The following is a 15955-nucleotide window of genomic DNA, read 5'->3' as shown; positions in this document are numbered from 1 at the left end:
TCTTTGTTATCTTCTGTGCTTAAAGAAAGCTGCTTGATTGAATTCCTAGGGTATGGGAATTTCCATATTTTCCCAAAGCATGAAAGATTTTAAAAAATGAGTGATCAACTCTTCTAAGCTTTTTATTACTTAGAAAAGCAGACTCCCCATTCCAAGGGGTGACTAAGACCTGCCTTGGAAAAGAATCATGACCAAGACACATGGTAACTCCTGCTCATACCCCAAAGATTTCTTTTTCAGTTAAATCCAAAAGGAAATACCTGAGCCTTAGCATCAGGAAAATATTGGTATAAATGAAGTTTAAAAATTGCAGGTGCTTGACTTTCACTTGTATTTTAGAAAGCTAACGAGACAAGCTTCAGAGATTAATTGCCTCTAAGTTGGTTCTTCCATCAAGAGAGGAAGGAAAGTCCTCAAGGGGAAATCCTGCCCACTAAGTTTAGTAAGTCCTCAACTAACGCAGACAGGGCCTCCCTCTGGAGGCCTCTACAAGCACCTACTTCTGTCCTACCACTGTAGAGGGAACTCTGGTATTATTTTCTTGAGTATTGAAAGAAATCAGCTTAATTGGGTATTGAAAACACAGGAGTAAGCTCATGCCTAAGTGTTGGGGGTGACACCCAGCTCAGTAACATCTTGGAGTGGAAAAAACATCCACTGCCAGCACAGGAAACACAGAAAAATTAAATCTTTAAGGAGTTCCTTGAGGCTGGGACTGCCTTTCCATCACTTGTTTGTTCTGAGGGAAATACTCTGCAAAAGTGTCTCTAAACTCATAGGAAAAATCATTAATACACAGCAAGGCAGCTATTTAATTAATGCCAAAATTTGGAGGTTTCCCTTGTCTTTGGTGTATTTTTCTGTTTGATTCAACATGAAACTCGACAGTAATGTCAGACTATGGAGCACTAAAATACTCTGCAATCTTACATTCTCCATGACCTTTCTGATCTGCCATGATATTTCTTAGCAGAGGTTTATAGTCTTTTATACTGTGGAATCACACATTTATATTGAGCAATGGTGGATATGGCTCAATGAAATGCTTAAATGAATACCAAGAACCTCTGTTGGGTTGATAGATGTGCACAATATTGAAGGGAAAAATAGCAATTTATTCCTGAGAAACCAATAAAAAAAGAAATTATGTGAGTCCCACCTGACACCCACTGTCACCCACCTGGGGTAGGTAAAGCCACTCTTTCCTTTTCTTTTAGTGTGACCTGAATTAAGTCAGCTCCTGTGACTGAACACAGAGAATTTTAGGGAGTTACAGCAAGGCCTGACAAATGAACAGACAACAAAACCACAGTAACTTAATTGCTACACATGAATTCCTGACATCATTACACCATTCTTACAAAAACATTTTTTCAGAGCAACTACACATGTTTTCTAAGCATTTTTTCTCCTTTTTTCTTCTGTGCTTTGAGAAGGGATTAAACAAACACATTTTAATTTACAGATAGAGAGGGTCTCAAGACAACTCATTAGAAAGAGCTAAAAGAAAACATTCAACAATCAGAAACTCCAGGCTGGAACTGGAATCTCATTTATCCCACTATAAATCCACAGCAGTTGCACCAACACAAGCAATATCACACCACTGAATGCATAATGTATTAACTGGCTCAAACAGCGAATTACAGCTTTTGTTTTGGAGTTTGGTTTTGATTTTTTGTGCACCCAAAATCTGGTATCTGAAAGAGATGCTTTAATTAGTCAGACTTTATAGACTGGAGACAGGGAGCCTGTGTTCTGTGCTGTGAAAAGAGGTCAGAAGCAATTATCACAGTTGTAACCTTTGTGCCCATGTATTGTCAGCAGGAGAAGGGCCAGGATAATGCAAATCAAAGAGGAGCAGGAGAAAGCTGCTTCAGATCCAGCTAAAATCCCACCTCCTCTTCAACTCCAGTGGCACACAAAGGCACTTCCTTTCAGTCACCAGACTGGAACAACCAGAGGTTAAAATAGAAACACTCTGACAAACAAATAAATCTCCTGTCCTCTGCCCAACCCCTTATGGTGACCCTAAAATGTTGTTGCAAGACTTTTTTGGGGGTAGAAGAATTGGATCAATGAAGCCATTGTCAGAACTTCCCTCAGTTCCAGAACACTCCAGGAACTTCTCTATGAGTGCATCAACCCTCCGATGGGACTTCATGCCATATTGTAATTTACTTATTTTATCTTTAAACAAGTCTCTGTACTTTTAAATTGCAAACCCCATCCTTCCCTACCTCCCTCCTTTTTTCCCAGTGCAACTGAGCAAATTTAAAATAACTGAGGTTCATTAATTTTAAGTGTTCAATAAATTAGTATGAATAATCAAAAAACTTGATTCTTTCTGATAATTACTATTTGATGTTAGTTGAAAGCACTCGATTGAGTTAGTAGCATATGCTCCTACACCAAATGAGGCTTCCATAATTAAATAGAAACTGATTCCATGAGGTTTTTCTCATGTCTGATTAATTAGTAATCAGGTGCCTCAGCCCTGTTCTTCAGTGACACCTTCTCTCCCAAAGGTAGCTGGGATCTGATCCATATATCAGTCAAGCCAATCTGCCCCAAATCATCACACAGAGCTCATAATAATCAGCATCATGTCTTGAGTGGCCACAAGGTGAAACTTTGAGGTGAAAAAATTACATGAAGACACTAATTCAGAGCCTTTAACACAGCTCAGTTGTCTTTCAGACAACACATCTCTGTGCACTTTGACAGTTGTGCTGGTCTTTCTCATTTATACAGGGCAAGCCAGGAGTCAAAGCTGATGCAGCAGCCTTAGGAAAAGTGAGAGAATCAAGCCCTGACACTGTCCTGTTTTGGCTAAATAATTTTTATCAGATTTCTTCGGGGGGCTTATCTTACTTTTGTGGGCAAAATCATCTAACTAAGGATGTTTGTAGTGTTCAGGGAAAAGCTATTCTAATTAAATCCTGGGAAGACATGAATTATGATCAATATGGCATACAGACCTCATAAAGGGGTGCAATCTCCTTACACAATGAAGAAGAAAGTTCTTTGGACTTAACTCAGTACAATCCTCCCCAGAGTCAGGGCAACAATAAAATTTTCATCTGTTTGAAGTGTCATTCCACCCCAGAGAATAAAAATTCAAACCATTATATGTCATTTATACCCTCCACGAGTGCAGGAATCGGAATCAGAACAGTCCCCAGAATTCTCCAGCCTTGTAACTTGCACAATTATTTATATTGATGGGATGCCAAGTGCAACGCTTGTGAATCTGTCAGGTTTTGTTGCCATTTCCCACAAATACTCCTAAAAACTGATCAAGAAACATAAAGGCCTTGGGATTAATCAAGACTACAGTGGCATAGTCTTGCTGGTTGTTTTGTTCTCCTGCCAAGTCTGTTATCACTGGTTTTTACAGGACAGGAAGAGATACAGGCAGTACAGATGAAGGACGTCATTAGTAAACATTGAATTAAGGGGACTCTTCTCAAAATGTGGTTATAAGGCTCCAGGGTTTAGTTGTATAAAACCTTTATAAGGCTCATCAATTTTCTGCCTTATTACAGCTCCTCCTGGATGTTTGGTCTGTGAATCATAAATATAGGCCTTCTGGATGATACTCCTGGTAACTTTCTCCTGGTTCAGGGCTCCTTCACTGAACATGAAGGAGGAGCAACTCAGTCTTTTATCAGCTTTGCAGTGACTCGGAATTTTGCCTGTGGATATTAGGAAGGGCTGAAACGAGGATAAATGGCTCCAATAGCCTGACTTACAAATAACAAGCAGCTCCATGCTATTTAACATCAATTGGGCTAACATCCATCACTGGGAAATCAAAACTTTTTAGACAGCACAATCAACAACACAGCGAGACACACCTCTGGAAACTGGAGAACCTGGGAGAGGGTGTTTTGTCATTCTCTACTAGGAGCTGTTACAGGAGATACCCAGAAATATGGCATAATGAGGAGACTGAAGTGAAAAGACATGTAAAAAATATTGTATATATATATACACATATATATGTATGTATATATGTGTGTGTGTGGTATATATGAGTGTATATATATATTTATATCTACACACATGAGCTAATGCACACAGACTCTTGCTTACAGCAGATTAATATTTGCAGAGGCAGAGGTGAAGGCATGAAATTCCTCCTGCAGGGACCACATAGTCAAAAAACCATCCCTGACAGGATTATAAGGGCATTTCATCAGCTTATTTCTGTAACTGCTACATTCTCTGGTCTCTCTGCTTCCTTGCCAGAAGGACTGCAGCTCACCCACCAGGAGAAGGCTGTTTTTTCTCTGTATGTCCTCTGCAAAAATTGAGCAACTGAGGGAGCTGGGGGTGTTTAGCCTGGAGAAAAGGGACCTCAGGAGGGACCTTATTGCCTTTACAACTACCTGGCAGCAGTTTGTAGCCAGGTGGGGATTGACCTCTTCTCCCAAGCAACTTGCAACAAGACAAGAGGAAATGGTCTCAAGCTGTGCCAGGGGATGTTCAGGCTGGACATCAGGAAGAATTTCTGCACTGATAGGATGGTGAAGCATTGGAGGGGGTGCAGAGAGAGGTGGTGGAGGCACCATCCCTGGAATTGCTCAAAAAACAACTGGACATGGCACAGAGCTCTGGTTGACAAGGCAGTGATTGGTCAAAGGTCAGACTCCATGATCTTGAAGGTCCTTTACAACTTAAATGATTCTATGATTACAAATGTCATCTCTTTGCCAAGAACAGACACTTCAGTCAATGGAGGCCACTGAGCAGCTCACATTTGGTTAACTGGGCCTTGAAACAACTGATATGGAGTGAGTTTCATCTGGCTGGAAGAAAAGACCCATCCCTGCACAACCAGTCCCCTGTAAAGAATTAACTCCATTCTTTAGGTCTTTCACCCAGGATTCTCCTTTACCCCCAAGCAATAAGACTGGAGAAAATATCTGTGTTTATTTATCTTCTGTATTTTAATATTAGAAACAAACATTCTTAAGGGGCTGTTTTTCCTCCTATACAAAGCAATTACAGAAACCCACAGACTCTAATGGAAGTGAAATCATTCTTTAGGAATGCAGAAAAGACAATAAGTATAATCAAATTATTTTTTAAGAACTATGGAAACTGTAAACCTGCTTCTGACACAGCAGTAATAGGAAGTTGAGCCTCAGGCCCTCTTAACAACTCACACATGAATAGCTTGAACAGTCAGCAGGATGACCCATCTCCACGAAAGTTGTGTCTACTGAAAAATGTATTTGGGGTAAATAAAAAGTTTGATAATCCTTTCAGTGATGTTTTCAATAATGTTTGTGTCCAGCACTTTAATTTTAGGAAAAAAAAAAGAAGCCAAGAGAAATCTGGAGATAAAGGAAGTCAACTCTGTTTCATTCCAAAAGAAAATGGTTTAAACATTTCAAAAGTGAACAAGAAGGAAACAAGATCCCTTTGGGGTTTAGACAGTTCCAGTATTGCCCAGAGACCTTAGCCAAGGAGCAGGACCATGCTGTGGCACCATATGCTGAAATTTGTAACAGACTTAAAAAGCTCATGATGTTATTATTGCAATTTACACAGGATATTTCTCCTAAAAATATCCCAGAGGTCTCAGTGTGATGTTTCTTTCTGCCATTCTCGCTACAATAAATGGGCTTCTTTGATTCAGCATGGTCATGTCATGTTTCACTCTCCTCAAAAACATGGTCAAACCACAACCCATCAGCGTTTTGGAGAGTCTTGCATCAGTCCAGGGCCCACCAGTGACCTTTAAGGTCCTCTTAAGACAAGCGTCCCAGAGAAAATCAGGGTGATGCCAGAGGGCTGAATCATGCCAGTGCAAAGCTGATGCTGGAGAAATGACTGACACAGGATCCCTCAAGCTTCCTTGTCTCCCCTTCACTCAGCATCCAGCAGGGACATCGGGTCATCTGTCCTTCAGTACCAAATCCTTTAAAATACTCTGAAAAGGTGATTTTCAGAGGGACTTGCAGACTGGTTAACAGAGCTTCACGCACGTAGGTAGCAGTGACTCCTTTGTTAATAGGATCATTACCCACGTAACAGAAACATTCTCCATTGCAATTATTTCTCCCCATTCAGGACCCCCTGCATTCTCCCGTGCTCAAGCCTAATTTACAAAACTCCAAGCCTCAGTGCAACTTAACTCCTTTAATCCCCTCCATACGGTCTATTTTCTTGCCTTTTGTGTTAGACAGACCTTTTTTCCTCCCCCAAAGATAAACAAACACTTGCATGACGCCAGGCAGTGTCGGATGGAAGAGGGCACACAGAAAGCCTGAGCCCAACACAAACCGCAGGCCAAGGTGGTTCCATTCAGCTGCCCGCTTCGTTTGAATGACAATATCTTCTCAGTCACGGGGTTTTCCCTCCCCTTCTTCCCCTTTTTTCCCCCCTGCAGGCCTGAGTAAAAGGCTGTGTGAATTCAGGAGCCTGCTTGTGAATGAGCTGGCATCTGATACGTATTTACCGGCGTTAATTTTGGATGTAATGCACCCCTGCCACTTCCCCACAGTTTGCCCTAAAAGACTTTCTGACAGGCACAAAAGCGGCGGGTCAAAAGTAAGTTGACCCCTGCCAGAATGTACAATTATTGCAAAGAGGTGGTACACCAGCAGCTGTCGAAACCCCACCGGCACGGCGAAGTGCTCCCAAAAGTCGAGGGATGACTAATACGCCGGAGCGCTCCCCTCCGCCCTGCGAGAGCCGCCGACGTGGGGCAGGAAGAATTATGGCCCTCCCGAGCAGCTGCAATAATTGTCTTGCCATTGTCCCCCGGCCCTCCCTCGGCCACCCCCTACAAGTGCCCATTGTGGGCGCGGAGTCCAGTGATTATATGCTTGGGCTGCTGCTGTTTGCGCCCAGCTGCCCGAGCGCTGACACACGAGCGCGGAGAGGGGGGACCCGCGTCTGCTAGACGGGCTCCGACATACCAGACCTTTTACATAAGTCAAACAGGAACAAATGACTCTTTATCAGCCCCTTCTCCCTTTGAAGTGGCGGCTGCTTATAGGCCCTTACAGCTTTTCCTCCTTAGCCCGAGCAAACATCCTCCTTTTGATATGCTACATGCTCATTATCTCTGCCCCATTTAATGATTTTTGATTGAAGGGTGGCAGCGCAGTTGCCAAGAGGGTAGTTAAAGAGGCTCCACGCAGTCAGGACAACAAGAAAGGCTTTCCTTGTGCAGCAGCCTAAATTTGGAGTTTCTTAACAGTGTGTTCTTGTTCTTAGCAGCAGATAAGGGCTGAGCGTGAAATTCTTAATTAAGCAGTAAATAGAGAGTGGGGTGTCAGCAGATGCAGCCCGTAGCCATGGAGACCAAGGCTGATGAAGGAGGGAGCTAAGACTCCACGCCGGCCCCGGGCTCGGGCATGACTGACAGCTGAAGAATCCGACAAAGCTTGTAAATGGGATTAATTAGTTGGCTAATTATTTCATATAGTTAAATGTAAATAAAATATTAAAAAACACCCCAAAAAAACAGTTTGCAGAGTTAAGCAGGAAGATGTTCTGAAGGCCAGACCTTCAAGTGTTGTCCTCCGTGGGCTGGTGAGTGGACTGGTGGGCTTTTTAAGGCCAGAAGGGACTATTGTGGCAGCCTTCTCTGACCTCCTACAGAGTATGAACCTCGCCTCATGAGGTTCCTAATAGCTTCTTGCAAAGCTGGAGCATATTTCTCTGAAAAGATGGCCAAGTGTCATCTAAAGACCCTGAGTGATGGAAAGTCCACCACATGCCATGAGTCTGCTCTGCTGGCTAATTATCTTCACCCTCTCAGCCTGCACAGCAGAGATTAGGAGGGAAATGAAATGGCACACCAGGGCCAGGAATCTGCTCACTTTGTTTCAGACTTTCATCCTACACCACCAGCATAGATATTAGGTATCTGACACTGAATTATTGATCTCACTCCTATAAAAGTCCTCGCTGCAAATGTTCACAGCGTGAATTATACATGTTAGGTGTTTTCATAAATTTCCCCTTGTGCACTTTGGATGATTGTTTCTCTCTATATTAAAATGAGAAACAACAACAAGCTCTTCACATAATAAAAATCAAGAGGAAGGAAATGCGAGAGGAGGACAAGAAAGGATCTATGATGCAAGAGTGACATATGCCGGCCAGATCACTTTTTCATCCCAGTCTTCCTAAGACTGTCATCTCCTCCATTTGCAACAGCAGAGACCAAGATACAGATGTCATCTTCTGAGCTTTCCCATGCTGGTCTGATAGTGCAATTCAGGATATGCAAACTAAAGAGCCGTCAACTTTTATATTTGAATGAACAAATTTACACAGCAAATTGAAATAATAAATTTTTTTCTCCTTTCAGTAGATATTTGACATGATCTTGGGCAAGGCTTAGACTCAGCAGCTGAATTTATAGTAGTCAATCTCTACCTGTACTGTATTTAAACAGGGCCAGGACACAGAACTAGGATCTGGATCCAATAAACTCAGCACTGTCTGGAACTGCCTGAAGGGAAGTTCTGGCCAGGTGGGGGTTGGTCTCTTCTCCCAGGCACTCAGCAATAGGACAAGGGGGCACGATGGGCTTAAGCTCTGCCAGGGGAAATTTAAGTTGGAGATCAGAAAAAAATTCTTTCCAGAGAGAGTGCTCAGGGATTGGAATGGGCTGCCCAGAGAGGGGGTGGATTCACCATCCCTGGAGGTTTTTAAACACAGATTGGCCGTGGTGCTGAGTGCCATGATCTGGTAAAGGGACTGGAGTTGGACCAAGGGTTGGACTCAATGATCTTGGAGGTCTTTTCCAACCCAATCCATTCTATGATTCTATGATTCTATGGTTATACTGCTGGCCAAGTTCCTGGCACAGCTCTGGCCCAGACCAGTATACTCTCCCAGATGGTAACCAGTATGGTTCTGGAGTTAGTACAGGACAGGGATCTTTCCTAATTCTAAGCCTAGGTGACTCAGGCTTTATTGAGAACTAAAATGCTAAGCTGTGTGGACACAAGCTGTGCAATGGCAGTTGGCTGCAGGACCAGAGATGGATGCAGGCAGTGTGATCCTCAGACTGAGGTTAAGCCATGGGCTTGCCCTTTCTCCAGAAATGTACTCAGGATGATTTTCATTGTTCCCAGACCAAGCTCAGTGGATTGCTTGCCCTCATTCCAGCTGTGTTTTCCTCTCCACTATCCCAATGGATGTTCTGGTTACTCATTCTTAAACAGACCCTACATGAGAAACCCATTTGGATGCCAACTCAAGGGAAATTCATTAAACCCAACAGATTAAATGAGTGACAAAATTTCCTGTTACTTTGAAAATCATCTTTACTTTCCCTGTATGACAGTCATGAAGGATAAACTGTGCTTCTTGAAGACACCAATATTTTTTTGTGATTCCTGGTTTTACTATTATTAATTATGACAACAATCACTACCTTGCCATTGACTTATGGAGGTTAAACCCATATAAAATTATTTCTCTGAGAATGGAAATTGTGGAAAATATCCAGAATTTAATAGAATAAATGAAACCTGAATAAGTATCAGTAAAATATCTGAATTTCTTTAAGAAAACCTGACCACCAGACTTCCTGACATAGTGCACAAAGTCAACATACTCAAATGCAAAGGTCTAGATGTCTTTGGAACTTTCTACTTCTAGGAAAAATTCTCTCCCAGTTATCCTATTGCCTTCAGTGGGCTCAGCTTAGCTTGATTGCCCATGATTTGTTAATGATACCTGACCAGCTGACATCAGAGGTCATTAGTGGAATTTAATGCCTTTACCCCTCAAAAAAATGTAATTCAAATAAAACTGATGTCACATCACCCACTATTTATGACACATTCCTTTTTTTTTGACAGATCAGGCACTGGATGGATCAGTTAGGGATGGATCTGATGCTCATTTACCTATTTGGTTGATGTTTTGGAGGAACTTTCACTTATTGACAGGTCATTCAAAGATGGCCTTGTGTACATTTGGACTTTAAATTAAAAAGGCACCTGCTCTGCCACCATTCTTGATCAATAATGGACATTGCAATTCTCATACTGACTTACCCAAATAGGTCAACTTCCCCAGTCTGCTGTCAAGATACCAATCACAGCTCCTGTGTTGTCGATATGAAGGCAGGGATGGGAGTGGCTTTCCAGTCCTTGTCCCACAGGACACCAAGACCTCAAGATGGGCAGGAAGATCCTGATGTTCCACCAGCAAGTAATTCCCACTCTGGAAGCTGCTAAATGTCACTGAATACTAGAGAAGAGGCAACCAAAATAAACATACCTGAGTCTGGGGTTAAAATTCAATGAAGTGCAGTAAAAAGGGGTAAAGAAGGTGGTGCTCCTCACAGGCAACAAGTTATTTGTGATACATGTTGAAAACATGAAGAGAGATGTAAAATTAAGCAGAAGGTGATGGTAAATGCAGAAAAAATCAACTCCTCCCATCACCTTTGAAAGGTGGAGAGGAAAAATGTCTTCTGAAAACCATGCTTCAACATGTGTTAATGCACTAAAAGTCTTTGTGATTCCAAAGCACCACACTGAACTTTCACCTAAGACATCCAAAATCATCAAGTGTTTAAGGCCAGGTTGGATGAGGCTTGGAGCAACCTGTCTAGTGGAAGGTTTCCCTGGCCATGGAAGGAGAGTTGGAACTTAGCAATCTCTAATGTCCCTTCCAACCCAACCCATTCTATGATTCCATGATCTTCCTGCTCCAATTTACTCCTGAAAACGTCAGGGACTGGGTTATCTTATCTAAGCCCATAAATATAGGGAGACTTTCTCAGCACATTTAACAACTTTTTTCTTCTCTCTGCTCACCCAAAAATATGAAAGTGTGATTACCTCTTCCAGATAAAAATCTGAAATTATAAAACATTCCCATGTTACCTGGAGCTGTTTGCTGACCAAAGGGTTGTCAAATGTCAGTGTGTAGGTCTCTTTATCCAAAAGGAGAACCACCCAGCCATATGGGTGTGATAAAGTGTCAGGAACATAATTGACTGTCATTGTCTTATTGCTACTGTCAGTCACAGTTAAATTATAGGGAATGTCTGGAGCCTCTTTTCTGCAGGAAAAATAATACAAGAAACCAAAAGCAACATTTTTACCCTGAATTCTGTAATTTTGCATCACTTGCAGTTTTATTTTTATTTGAATTAGAATAGTTATGCCGGGTCCTCTCAGTAAGTGACTTAATTTGTGCAGTTCTTTACAAATACCAGAAGAAACAATCTCTGCCTCAAAGCTATGAAAAAAAAAAGAAAGAGAAAGAGACAGAGACAGAGGTTAGAGGAATAAAGGCACAGAGGAGCAAAGCAGAGCAATGCCAACAGTCATGTACAAACTCCTATACTGCCAAAGGATTTCCCCATCTATCAGACTCATGTGCCTCAGGTTCATCTTTTAGGACCTTCACCAAATGTGATACAGTTTTTTGATTAGTCCAATCCCAGGCTAAATGGGGTGTTGAACAACCTGGTCTAGTGGAAGGTGCCCCTGCCCATAGCAAGAAGGGTTGAACTGGATAGTCTTTAAGGTCCCTTCAAACCCAAACCATTCTGTGATTCCTCACTCACATTTGACTGCCCAAAAGTTTCATTGAGGCTGAAGGTGCAAAACTCTCATGTCATTCAAAAATCTGCTCTTTGCCTTCAGTACGAAGCTGGGGCTGAAACCCTTCACAAAATGCTTGAGGTTATAGTGCTGCAGTTCTGAGCATCCAAATGAGAACTCAAACCCCTTTTCACTAGAACTTTGCACTCCTAAATTCTGTCAAATCTAGTCAGAGAAAAATACCCTCACTGAACAGATCAAGAGTAGTAATGATATCATGAGTGGCCATAAGCCCTTTAGATTTAAGGCCTCTGGAGACTCTTCTCAGTTTTGGCATTTGAGCTGACACTAAGCTTAAAAAATCTCCTCTTTTAAGCACACCTAAAATGATATTTCTCAAGAATTGGAGTATTACTCTACAGCTACATATCTCAGCCCATTTCCCAGCCTTCCAGACTGGATATGACTGACTTACCCAGGGCAGACATTGCTAAAACTCATGTCATCCAGCAACTTGCCTGACTGTATTTGCAGGTTTTGGTTGGATTTTTTTTCCCCTCTGTATTTGCGTGGTTTGCTTGGATTTTTTCCCCTTAGTGCTTTGGAGACAATACTATATTACAATAGCAATGACCTTGCAAATATTTTTCTTTTCTATTTTAAAAGCAGTTCTGTGATTTATTTTTATTTTTATGGGGATTTTCTTAAATCGTTGTTATTCTAGTGTTTGTCACTTTGGGAAAGGGCTTTCTGGTTACCCAGAAACATTCAGCTGAGAAGCAGCAATGGCAGAGAGAAGCATGAATCAGCAAAGAATCACTCAACCAGAAGATATTGGCAGACCAATGAAACTGGCTGGAAGGAGTTTATAAGGCTTAAACAGCTTTTGTACTACTAATAAACCTCCTCTGATAGGCATTAACAGGACCAGGATATTAGGCTGCTAATTAAGCAAGTAAATGACAACAAGCACATTATTGCCACAGTTATCAGCACCTGCACAGGTATTCAAGAAAACATGTCTAGCAACAGAAGCACAACACACATTAAACTCTCCTGCACATCAGAAATTGCCTTACTAAGTTACAAAGGTGTCCAGTGCCACAGCAAATGACAGAGACTCAGATACATCCTCTCTCAACATAAATCCTCGTGGGCTTGTTCTTTACTCATTTTACTTTTCATTGGTGGGGAAGTCTGATGAGATAGTCTGATGATCACTTTCATAAGGGGACTACCCTCAGGACTTCCAAGAAAAGACAAAGAAAGCCTGGAAGGGACAATCCTGCAGGGATACAAGACAGCTGTCTGATCTGTCAGAAAGTTAGCATATAATTCCACATCAGCTATGTAGACTCACTAGCTGGTGAATGGGGATGTGGATTCACTAACTAGTGAATTAACTGTGAATCCAATTATGTTGGAGACCAGTACCAAGACCCTAAATAAATATCTCAAACCAGACAGCTGACTCCCAGATGGCTACTGTTTAGCAAAATACATCTTTTCCTGTGTACCTGCTCATAACAGACAAGGTGTAGAATCATATAATCATTAGGTTGGGAAAGACCCAGCACTGCCAAGCCCACCACTAAACCATGTCCTCAAGTGCCACAGTCACATGTTTTTTTTGAACACTTTGCATAAGTCACAGTGTTGAGTCAGACAGAGACAGGACAGGGAATCCTCCATATCACATCCTTTCTCCCTGGACTCCAAAGCCAGGATAGACTTTTGACTGCTTCAGACAGTACCAATTTTATTTTTCAGTTATTTTTTTCTCACTCTTTAGGATGGAGGCACAGAGAGCATTTGCTAGAGAACTTTTGATTCAAAAATGCTACTTTTTAATGCCAGAAAGTTTTTCTAAGAAAATTTTATACAGTATCCTACCAGGATAGTCTGGCTTCCTGACCTTCACCAAGAAGTTTGTTCGTGACTCAGGAAGGGAAGAGAGCAGGAGATATCTTATGACCTGAAATCTCTGGGATTTTCTTGACCTGCAATGCTGTGTCCTTGTCTTTTAAATACCTTGCTTGAAGTTCTGCCACCTACAAGCACCACCTTACACCTGACAGACAGACAGCACACAAAAGCAAAAATTTGGGGGAACCTGGAAAACTTGCAGCTCATTGTACAAGTTAACTGGTGCAGGGCAACAGCAAGCCTGAGACTACATTCCCCTGGAAAGGATGTCAGTGTGCTGCTTTCTTTCACCTACCTGCCAAAGAGGCACCAAAATGGAAGTACCCTACTAATGGAATTACCAGCCACGATTAGCACCATTTCCATTCGCCCTAAATAGCCAGCGATTCCACTGTGCCCTAAATAGCCACCAATCTACCTCTCTTTAATGTTAATGAAGCAGAGTAGCGCTGGCACACGAGTATTTCTAATTCAGAGGATCCGAGGGAGCCTGCACGCATCATTAACGTGGAGAGCTTCATTATCAGAGGAAGGAGCCTTCCCCTGAACTTCCCCTGGCTTTATTTGAAAGAAACTAGGAGGCAATGGTCTTAATGCAAAATTAACCCTCCCTTTAAACTGCTGGAAGCCTTTGCAAACTGTAAGGGGGGGGAAAAAAGGATGACTCACTGAAAAGGCTGTATTTTTATATCAAAGCAGGTTTCAATTAAGGAGCAATTTGCTTTAGAAATATGTCAGGATTACTGGATAGGGCTTTACAGTCTGAGCCACAATTTACCAATTGTGACTGTATAGACTGTTATGTAATTTAGCTCCAGTGCATTGTGCAGAACTGCTCCACAGAGATGAGCCACAAGGATTTATTAAACCAAACAAGAACACGGAGTATAACAAATATTAACTCTCCTGTTTATGTTTACCATTAACTTACTTATCCTAAGGGTCCATATCTGTGTGTATGAAGGCAGGCACTGTGTTTAGTTCTAAATGCTTTCTGTTTGTGTAATAATCCATTATGTTTATCCCTCTTAAAAACCAGGAAACAATAATAGCATTGAACTTCAATTGGGACACCAAATGTTTATATCAACAGTCCAGATTTATTACTGGCCAAAGGGAGGCTAATTCCAAATCATGACCATACCAAACAATTTACAGGTTTAATGCTGGGCTACAAATCAGTTCAGTTTCTTTTAATTGCCAAGAACTAAGAATTTTCAGCTGTTTTCACTAAATGTGTGTATCTGCTGAGACACCAAGCTCATGAATCAAATCTGCCTTGCATTATGAACCCTGACCATCAGTGATCTTTTTTCATGCACAGTCTTTTTTGAAATAACCAGACCTTTGACCCTGATCCTGAGTAACTGCCATGGTCTGACTTTGAAGTAAAATAATAATCGAGATGTTCTCCCAGGAATAGAGAGAGTTGTGACTGAGAAGCCAAGGTAACTTCATTCAGAGTAGCATTTCAGTTTGCTACTCCTGACTTCTTAACTCCTCTGTGTTCTTAAATGAGTTCCCCAGCTCCTACAGTTTACAGGCTGGTGTTTGTCAGAAAACTAAAATCAGAGAAAAGTTTTGAGCTGGCAAGTGCCTCACAAACAAACAGCTCAAATATCTCTGTAATGCAAGCATAACAAAGACCAAAGGAGGACCACTCCACTTCATTTTTCCCACATCAGGCAGAGCTCTGAAGAATTTGAAGTGGATCTGAAAAGCCAGACACATCTACTCTAGGTGTGTTTTTACTGTGCCTCCATTGCCCACTTGCAATCCTCTACCAATTAACACAATCTGCTGTGCTGCATCCAGCTCTGGAAAGCATATGAAGGACATAGACTTGTTGGAGTGAGTCCACAGAAGGCAACAAAGATTATTAGAAAGATGGAGAACTTTCCCTATAAGGAAAGATTGAGAGAATTGAGATTTTTCCTAAGTCTGAAGAAAATGAGGCTCCAGGGTGACCTAATTGTGGCCTTCCAGTACCTGAAAGAAGCCTACAAGAAAGATGAAGAGAGACTTTTGACAAGGACCTAGAGTGACAGGACAAGGGGGAATGGCTTCACAGTGACAGAGGCCAGGGATAGATTAGATTTTTGGAAGCAATTCTTCACTGTGAGGGTGATGAGCCACTGGCACAGGTTGCCCAGAGAAGTTGTGGCTGCCCCATCCCTGGAAGTGTTCAAAGCCAGGCTGGACAAGGTTCAAAGCAGACAAAGGAGGTCTAGACAAAGGTGTCCCTGCCTGTGGCAGGGGACTGGGACTAAATGATCTTTAAGCTCCCTTCCAACCCAAGCCATTCTATGATTCTGTGATTTTAGGATTAATGTTGCCTCAACAGTAAATTTACCTCCCTAGGCCCAGAAACAACCCAGGTGATGGTCAAGCTGAGGGGGAAGGCTTGAAGAAATGTCTTGTCTTGTATACTCATTAAGTCTATGCAAGATCTGGCTCTGTTTCCCATACCCCAGACTGCAGGGTAA

General features: G+C 42.0%; 1 protein-coding gene across 13 annotated transcripts in view; it reads right to left on the bottom strand.

Moving 5' to 3' along the window:
* The window catches only part of PKHD1 (PKHD1 ciliary IPT domain containing fibrocystin/polyductin), a 274518-nt gene that overhangs the window by 107009 nt on the left and 151554 nt on the right, over window positions 1–15955 (bottom strand). For all 13 annotated transcript variants that reach the window (XR_011697094.1, XM_071548173.1, XM_071548172.1 and 10 more), the window contains exons 48-50: window positions 10878–11055; window positions 10041–10236; window positions 1181–1246 (exon numbers count right to left, since the gene is read on the bottom strand). Coding sequence is in view for 12 of the 13 variants with exons in the window: in XM_071548173.1 (XP_071404274.1) it covers window positions 1181–1246; window positions 10041–10236; window positions 10878–11055 (440 nt within the window). In the remaining variant the exon portion in view is untranslated. The remainder of the gene's footprint in view (window positions 1–1180; window positions 1247–10040; window positions 10237–10877; window positions 11056–15955) is intronic.

The sequence above is a fragment of the Pithys albifrons genome, chromosome 2 (genome assembly GCF_047495875.1).
Source record: "Pithys albifrons albifrons isolate INPA30051 chromosome 2, PitAlb_v1, whole genome shotgun sequence".
Lineage (NCBI taxonomy): Eukaryota > Metazoa > Chordata > Aves > Passeriformes > Thamnophilidae > Pithys > Pithys albifrons.
This window is presented reverse-complemented; position numbering and strand designations above follow the sequence as displayed.